We start from the raw sequence: 9,385 nt of genomic DNA on the forward strand, positions 1-9,385 counted from the left end.
CGGACTTTTAATGGAACCAGGACCGGACTTTTAATGGAACCAGGACCTGACTTTTAATGGAATCAGGACCGGACTTTTAATGGAACCAGGACCGGACTTTTAATAGAACCAGGACTGGACTTTTAATGGAACCAGGACCTGACATTTAATGGGACCAGGACCGGACTTTTAATGGAACCAGGACCTGACTTTTAATGGAATCAGGACCGGACTTTTAATGGAACCAGGACCGGACTTTTCATAGAACCAGGACCGGACTTTTAATGGAACCAGGACCGGACTTTTAATGGAACCAGGACCTGACTTTTAATGGAACCAGGACCTGACTTTTAATGGAACCAGGACCGGACTTTTAATGGAACCAGGACCGGACTTTTAATGGAACCAGGACCAGACTTTTAATGGAACCAGGACCGGACTTTTCTGTTTTGTGTTATTTAGTCTGGACTCTGCTGCACTTCCTGTTGCCCTGAGGACGATCACTTCTTCCTGCTTCTCTCAGTTTTTCTGGCGTTTTGTCGTATTTTCAGCTGGTTCTGTCGGAACTTCTCTGTGGTTGATAATCCAGCTCAGACCTGATGGTTCTTTTGACCGGTTCTGATAAAAACAGAAATATTTCCTGAGAGCTGAGCGGGTCCAACAGGGTGGAACAAACAGAACACACAGGATGATAATTACACGCCTCAGAACCGACCCGACCCACACAGGAGCTCACACAGGGACTGGTGTTGTTGCTGCTCAGAGACTTACCCTCGTCTAAAGTCTGACCGTCTACTGTCCCCTCTGTCCTCCCTGTCCCCTCTGCCCCCCTTGTCACTTCTGTCCTCCAAATCTCTTCTATCCTCCATGTCTCCTCTGTCCTCCCTGTCCCCTCTGCCCCCTTGTCACTTCTGTCCTCCACATTTCTTCTATCCTACTTGTCTCCTCTGTCCTCCCTGTCCCCTCTGTCTTCCTCATTTCCTCTCTCCTCTGTCCTCCATGTCCCCTCTGTCCTCCCTGTCTCCTCTGCCCCCTTGTCACTTCTGTCCTCCACCACATCTCTTCTATCCTACTTGTCTCCTCTGTCCTCCCTGTCCCCTCAGTCCTCCCCATCTCCTCTGCCCCCCTTGTCACTTCTGTCCTCCAAATCTCTTCTATTCTCCATGTCTCCTCTGTCCTCCCTGTCCCCTCTGCCCCATTGTCACTTCTGTCCTCCACATCTCTTCTATCCTACTTGTCTCCTCTGTCCTCCATGTCCCCTCTGTCCTCCCTGTCCCCTCTGCCCCCTTGTCACTTCTGTCCTCCACATCTCTTCTATCCTCCATGTCTCCTCTGTCCTCCATGTCCCCTCTGTCCTCCCTGTCCCCTCTGCCCCCTTGTCACTTCTGTCCTCCACATCTCTTCTATCCTACTTGTCTCCTCTGTCCTCTCTGTCCCCTCTGTCTTCCTCATTTCCTCTCTCTCCTCTGTCCTCCATGTCCCCTCTGTCCTCCCCATCTCCTCTGTCCCCTCTGTCCTCCCTGTCTCCTCTGCCCCCCTTGTCACTTCTGTCCTCCACATCTCTTCTATCCTCCATGTCTCCTCTGTCCTCCATGTCCCCTCTGTCCTCCCTGTTTCCTCTGTCCCCTCTGTCCTCCCTGTCCACAGGGAGCCCTCAGAAGTCTCCACAGCGAGTCATCCTCCTCCATCTCACTCTGTCCTCACTCCAACTACCTCCATGTCCTCTCTAACTTCATCCATATATCTCCACTTTGTCTTTTTTCCTGGCAGCTGTATTTCTAACATCCTTCTACCAATATACCCACTGTCCCTCCTCTGGACATGTCCAAACCATCTCAGTGTGTCCTCTCTAACTTAATCTCCCAGTTGTTCAACCTGTGCTGCACCTCTGATGATTTCATTTCTAATCTTCTCCATCCTTGTCTCTCCTAAGGAGAACCTCAACATCTTCATTTCTGCCACTTCCAGTTCTGTCTCCTGTCTTTTTGTCCATGTCTCTGTCTCCAGACCATACAACATAGCTGGTCTCACCACTGTCTTGTAAACGTTTCCTTTGACCTTTGCTGACACCCTTTTATCACAAATCACTCCTGAAACTTTTCTCCATCCTGCCTGGACCTTCTTTTTCCAACAAACACACAAAAATACATGTTTGAAATTAGAACCCCCCCCCCCCCCCCACCGGGTTTCAGACTTGCATAAAGGTCAGTGATCAGGAGCTGACAGCACCCCTGCAGCACTAACACAAACATTTGTCTCCTTTAACAATACAGTGAAGGAAATAATTATTTGATCCCTTGCTGATTTTGTAAGTTTGTCCTCTGACAACACATGAGCTGTTCATAATTTTAAGGGTAGGTTAATTTTAACAGTGAGAGATAGAATATCAAAAATAAAATCCAGAAAGTCACATTGTATAAATTATTTTAATTTATTTGCATTTTGCGGAGAGAAATAAGTATTTGATCCCTCTGGCAATCAAGACTTGATACTTGGTGGCAAAACCCTTGTTGGCCAGCACAGCAGTCAGACATTTTTTGTATTTGATGATGAGGTTTGCACGTCAGGAGGAATTCTGGTCCACTACTCTTTGCAGATCATATTGAAATCATTACGATTTTGAGGCTGTCGCTTTGTAACTCGGAGCTTCAGCTCCCTCTGTAGGTTTTCGATTGGATTAATGTCTGGAGACTAGCTAGGCCACTCCATGTGCTTCTTTTTGTGCCAACCCTTTGTTGCCTTGGCTGTATGTTTTGGGTCACTGTCATGCACACAGACACGACCCATTCTTAATGTCCTGGCGGAGGAAGGAGGTTGTCACTACATGGCTCCATTCATTCTCCCATTGATGTGGTGAAATAGTCCTGTGCCCTTAGCAGAGAAATCCCTCCAAGACATAATGTTGCCACCTCCATGCTTGACAGTGGGGATGGTGTTCTTTGGGTCATAGTCAGCATTTCTCTTCTTCCAAACACAGCGTGTTCAGTTAATGCCAAAGAGCTCGATTTTTGTCTCATCTGACCACAGCACCTTCTCCCAGTCACTCAGAATCATCCAGGTGTTCATTGGCAAACTTGAGACGTGCCTGCGCATGTGCCTTCTTGAGCAGGGGGACCTTGCACTACAGGATTTTAATCCATTACGGCGTAATGTGTTACCAATGGTTTTCTTGGTGACTGTGGTCCCAGCTGCCTTGAGATCATTAACAAGTCCCCCCCCCCCCGTGTAGTTGTAGGCTGATCGCTCACCTTCCTCATGATCAAGGATACCCCACAAGGTGAGATTTTTCATGGAGCCCCAGATTGATGTCGATTGACAGTCATTTTATTTTTCTTACATTTTCTTTCTATTGCACCAACAGTTGTCTCCTTCTCACCCAGCGTCTTACTTATGGGATTTTAGCCCATTCCAGCCTTGTGCAGATCTATGATCTTGTCCCTGACATCCTTAGACAGCTCTTTGGTCTTACCCATGTTGTAGAGGTCAGAGTCTGACTGAATTATTGAGTCTGTGGACAGGAGTCTTTTATACAGGTGACAATTTAAGAAAGCTGTCTTTAATACAGGTAACGAGTTGATTAGGAGCGTCTAACTGGTCTGTAGGAGCCAGAACTCTTAGTGGTTGGTAGGGGATCAAACATTTATTTCTCTCTGCAAAATGCAAATAAATTAAAATAATTTATACAATGTGATTTTCTGGATTTTATTTTTGATATTCTGTCTCTCACTGTTAAAATTAACCTACCCTTAAAATTATAGACTGCTCATGTGTTTGTCAGAGGACACACTTACAAAATCAGCAAGGGATCAAATAATTATTTCCTTCACTGTATTTGTCTTTTTCCAGCTCATGTTCACAGTTCACGATGCCAACAACGACTCCCTTAAACCAATGTCATCTTCAGTGTGCAGACTTTATCTTCACTGTGTCCTTTGTGCAAGTGATTCTTTCCTGGAGACCTGGAGCACGGCTGGACACTGCCTGGCTGCTTTGTGCAGCGAGCCACATTGCTTGCAGCTGAACACCCCATCTTGTGTCACTTTGCAGGCTGAGTCCTTGCAGCTGCTGACTCGTCCATCGTTGTCACACCTTCCTTGATGTTGCTGAATGTCCTGGTGTGTAAATGAGAGAGCTGAGCATCAAGGCAGATCTTGATGGCTCCATTCGGCATCAGCTCAGCTTCTCACAATAGCCTCTCTGATCTTTTCTTCCACACTAAAGACTGTTTGGTCTCATATCATCAAGCACATCAGGATAAAGAAGTTACATGACTGTGCTTTCAACATTGTCTGTCAAAAAGTGGTCAGAAGGTTCTCTTTGCTGCTGCATTCTTCAACGAAAGACATATTTTATACATTTCATTCTTTTTAGGACAACAATGGTCATCTGTTCATCAAACTTGTTGAGGACTGCATCCATCCATCAATCCAGGCTAAGGAGAGTGATACCCCTATAATTGGAGCACCCCCTCTATCTTTTTTGAAGAGGGGATCCAACACTCCAGTCTGACAATCCGTTGGCCTTGTCCACAATGTCCACATGATGTTGCAAAGGCATATCAACCAAGACAGCCCCACAACATCCAGACCCTTAAGGAAATGGGTCAGATCTCATCAACCCCTCGAGCCCTACCGCCGTGAAGCTTTTTAACTACCTCTATGACCTCATCCACAGTTATGGACAGAGGTCAACAGTACCCCACCTTCACTGAACATTGTGCTGTGCGCTACTTTCCCCTCCTCAGCTGCCTGATGGTTTTCCAGAATCTTCTCTGAACTGACCAAGAGTCTCCATCCATGGCCTCACTGAACTTCTTCCACATCCGAGCTTTTGACACAGCAACAGTTAAGGCCGTGGACGCAACAGTTAAGGCTGTGGACCACTTGGCCCCTCCAGTTCTCCTCATCTGCCTCTGGAGTCCCACCAGCCAGCAAGGCCCGATAGGACTCCTTCTGCAGCTTGACAGCCTCCCTCACCTGTGGTGTCCACCACCGAGCTTGAGGATGGCCATCATGAGAAGCCCTGACCACCTTGTTGTCACAACTTAAGGCAGCCCTCTCAACATTTGAGGCATGGAACATGACCCACTCCCACCTCAGCTGGGATGTTGTTAAAGCTCTTCCTGAGGTGTCAGTTGAAGATCTTTCTGATGGTTCTTTCTGCCAGGCATTCCCAGCAAACCCTCACTACACATTTGGGTCTACCGGGTCTGTCCGGCATCTTCCCCTGCCATCTGATCCAACTCACTACCAGGTGGTGATCAGTTGTCAGCTCAGCTCCACTCTTCATCTGAGTGTCCAAAACAAACAGCCACAAATCAGACGACACGACTACAAAGTCAATAATCTATCTGCAACCAAGGACGTCCTGGTGCCAAGTGTACTTATGGACACCCTTATGTTCGAGCATTGTGTTTGTGATGGACAAACTTTGACTAGCACAGAAGTCCAACAACAGAACACTGCTCAAGTTCAGATCAGAAAGGCTGTTCCTCCCAATCTCGTCCTTCCATGTCACACTGACACTATGCTCCTTGTTTTTTCCTGTCCATATGAGTGTTTGGAATCGCTCTTTGTCTGGCCTGTCACCTAGAACCAATCTGCACTGGGAGACCCTTTTTTCATTCAAACAAGACCCTACTAGAAGTACTTACAATTGCCCCCAACAGCATCCATGAGCTCCTAGGATCATTCAGGCGCACAAACTTTTCCACCATGATAAGGTGACGATTCAAGGAGGAATTCATCTTCATCTTTAAACATAAACGTGTTGAATACTTCTGTGTCTTGAGGGCCTGCTATTGTTAGCAGTAGAGCTATCTTCGAGCCTCTGGCTTGGCCTCCAGTCTAATGGCTGCTATATAGAAATGGAACTGCTGCCTGAAGCTATGCCGATTACTGTCAACAAGTCGGTTTCAAACTTTCTGGTGTCTGTGGTTCCATGTCGCTCTTCGCAATATGCCTCTCCAACGTAACTTTGTCCTTTATTGTAGCTTTCCATTCACTTATCCAGTATCCTGTTACTCCTGGTACCATGACGATCCAACTAGAGTCAGTTTGTTTTAAAAAAACAAACTGACTCTAGTTGGATCTTATGATCTTTATTCTTGTTTGCTCATTCATCAAACATTTTACTCTTCCCTGCACACCTTGTGCCACATCCTTTGATCTGGTTCCGTGACAACTTCCTGTCTGCCAGACTGCAGTACTGACACCTGGCGGTTACCATAATCACACCTGATCATCACACCTCGTTAACATTTTCAGACCCTCGTTAACATTTTCAGACCCTCGTCGGTTCATTAAACAAAATGAAGTGAGTCTGATTTTCTGATGAAGGCCGCCCATCATCCTCATCACTAAAGTTCTGCAGAGCACAAAGTTTTTCTCTCTGCTTGGTTTTATTCCAAAGTAGATTTTTGAAACGTGTATCCACAGTGTGTGTTCATCAGGATTGGTTTTGCTGGAGAACGGTCTGTTCTTCCTGATTCCTGTTTTCAGTTTTAGTTTCGATGGGATGTGGTTACCGTGGTTACTGGATGACGGGCAGCATTGATCATCAGCAGGAGAACAGAGACGATAATCAGCTGCTGATTAGCAGAGTCATCTACAGCATGTGGATGAGGACAAAGAGCAGGGGAGGGGTTGTGCACAATACTGTGCATGTTGCTGTGCACTTTAATTATTATTTAACCTGTCCTAATAATGTTACCTGGTTTGACTGAAGTTTTTTTTTTTACCCAACTAATCAGGAAACTATAAAAATCACAGATAACGTTCATTCATATCGCAAGGTTCGACTTAAATTTCTACTTTATGTTGGTGTCACCTGAGCATCAGAATCCTGGTCCTGGTTAGGGTCCTGTTTTTAGTTTTCTAAAGCGCCTTGTGATCTAACTGTTTTTTGCTGCTATTTCTCTTGATTGTCCTTTTGGTTGCTATTTTGTTTCGATTTGTAAAAAAAAAAAGAGAAACTTAAATTTGTATTCCTATTTTATGGCCGTCTATTGTTGTTGTTGTTGTCCACTGTTGTCATCACTCTTTGTTAAGAAATCAGGTCTCTCTGGTAAATGAGTCATCAAGGCTCAATGGGATTAACATGTCTAAATAAATGTTGAATTAATTGAACAGTTCTTTATAGAACATGTCTTTGTAGACCAGGTCTTTGTAGAACAGGTCTTTATAGAACAGTTCTTTGTAAAACAGGTATTTACAGAAAAGTTCTTTGTAGAACAGGTCTTTGTAGAACCGATCTTTATAGAACAGTTCTTTTGTAGAACAAGTCTTTGTAGAACAGGTATTTCTAGAACTTGTCTTTGTAGAACAGTTTTTTGTAGAACAGGTTTTTGTAGAACAGGTCTTTGTAGAACAGGTATTTATAGAGCAGTTTTGTAGAACAAGTCTCTTTAGAACAGGTCTTTGTAGAGCAGTTCTTTATAGAACACTTATTTATAGAACAGTTCTTTGTAGAACAAGTCTCTGTAAAACAGGTCTCTGTAGAACAGGTCTTTGTAGAACAGGTATTTATAGAACAGTTCTTTGTAGAACAAGTCTTTGTAGAACAGGTATTTGTGGAACATGTCTTTGTAGAAGGAAATAACAGAATGGGCTCAGGAATACTTCCAGAAAGCATCGTCAGTGAACACAATCCACCGTGCCATCCGCCGTTGCCAGCTGAAACTCTACAGTGCAAAGAGGAAGCCATTTCTAAGCAAGCTCCACAAGCTCAGACGTTTGCACTGGGCCAGGGGTCATTTAAAATGGAGTGTGGCAAAATGGAAGACTGTTCTGTGGTCAGATGAGTCACGATTTGAAGTTCTTTATGGAACACTGGGACGCCATGTCATCCGCACCAGAGAGGACAAGGATAGCCCAAGTTGTTATCAACGCTCCGTTCAGAAGCCTGCATCACTGATGGTATGGGGTTGCATGAGCGCTTGTGGCATGGGCAGCTTGCATGTCTGGAAAGGCACCATTAATGCAGAGAACTATGTTCAGGTTCTAGAGCAACATGTGCTCCCATCTAGACGTCATCTCTTTCAGGGAAGACCCTGCATTTTTCAACACGATAATGCCAGACCACATTCTGCAGCAATTACATCATGGCTACGTAGGAGAAGGATCCGGGTACTGAAATGGCCAGCCTGCAGTCCAGATCTTTCACCTATAGAGAACATTTGGCACATCATAAAGAGGAAGGTGCGACAAAGAAGGCCCAAGACGATTGAACAGTTAGAGGCCTGTATTAGACATGAATGGGAGAGCATTCCTATTTCTAAACTGGAGAAACTGGTCTCCTCTGTCCCCAGACGTCTGTTGAGTGTTGGAAGAAGAAGGGGAGATGCCACACAGTGGTAAAAATGGACTTGTCCCAACTTTTTTGGGATTTGTTGACGCCATGAAATTTGGAAACAACAGATTTTTCCCTTAAAATGATTCATTCTCACAGTTTAAACTTTTGATCTGTGATTTGTGTTCTATTCTGAATAAAATATTAGATGTTGGCACCTCCACATCATTGCATTCAGTTTTTATTCACCATTTGTTGAGTGTCTCAACTTTTTTGGAATCCGGTTTGTAGTTTACCTGTGACTTGTTTACCTGTGATTTGTTTACCTGTGACCTGTTCACTCTTCAAGGTCTGACCCTGTAGATCGAACAGTTCTGACGTCTGAAGGAGACGAGTCCGTCTCTGTTTTTGTTAAAAGTTAAAAACTGAACTCGTGGTTTTCATGAAGACGAGTTTCCAACCAAACTTCAGAATTCATCAGCACCACCTGTCGCAGGTGTTCTGACGGGTCAGCAGGTGGAACTTTGTTCTGAAACGACCCGTTTCTCTCGGGCTGTTGTTCTAAAAATGTCTGTTTTTCTGGGTTTCAGCCGACCAGTGAGGAGGACCTCTGTCCGATCTGCTACGCTCACTCCATCTCGGCCATCTTCAGGCCCTGCTCACACAAGTCCTGCAAGTGAGTCCACTCAGAACCACAAACAGAACCTCCTAGGACAGAACCCCACACTGTTTCTTTCATATTAAGAGCATCTCAGAACCACAGCTGATGATCCTTTAGGGAAAGTTAATGTTCAGAGAGTTACAGATTGAACAGTTCCATCTGATTTAAGAAGTTCTCTGGTAAGAAAACACACCTGTCTGATGAAAAGTGATGGATCAAGCCCAGAGTGACCCACTTCCTGTTGACCTGGTTCTGATGGTTGTGTTCTCTGTTCAGAGCCTGCATCAACCAACATCTGATGAACAACAAGGACTGTTTCTTCTGCAAGGCCACCATCACCGGGGTGGAGGACTACAGCAAGCCCACCTCCTCCTAACACACACCTGTCACACACCTGACACACACCTGTCACACACCTGACACATGACACACACCTGACACACACCTAACACACAC

The 9,385-nt window shown here is 45.2% G+C and overlaps 1 protein-coding gene across 1 annotated transcript in view; it reads left to right on the forward strand.

Moving 5' to 3' along the window:
* Positions 1 to 9,373, forward strand: part of LOC119412029 (E3 ubiquitin-protein ligase RNF123) — a 69,923-nt gene extending 60,550 nt beyond the window's left edge. The window contains exons 39-40 of the mRNA XM_037679005.1: positions 8,859 to 8,944; positions 9,206 to 9,373. Of these exons, the coding sequence (XP_037534933.1) occupies positions 8,859 to 8,944; positions 9,206 to 9,305 (186 nt within the window). The 3' untranslated portion in view covers positions 9,306 to 9,373. The remainder of the gene's footprint in view (positions 1 to 8,858; positions 8,945 to 9,205) is intronic.
* Positions 9,374 to 9,385: the final 12 nt, after the last annotated feature.

Source organism: Nematolebias whitei, chromosome 7 (genome assembly GCF_014905685.2).
Source record: "Nematolebias whitei isolate Nwh7 chromosome 7, NemWhi1, whole genome shotgun sequence".
Classification (NCBI taxonomy): Eukaryota; Metazoa; Chordata; class Actinopteri; order Cyprinodontiformes; family Rivulidae; genus Nematolebias; species Nematolebias whitei.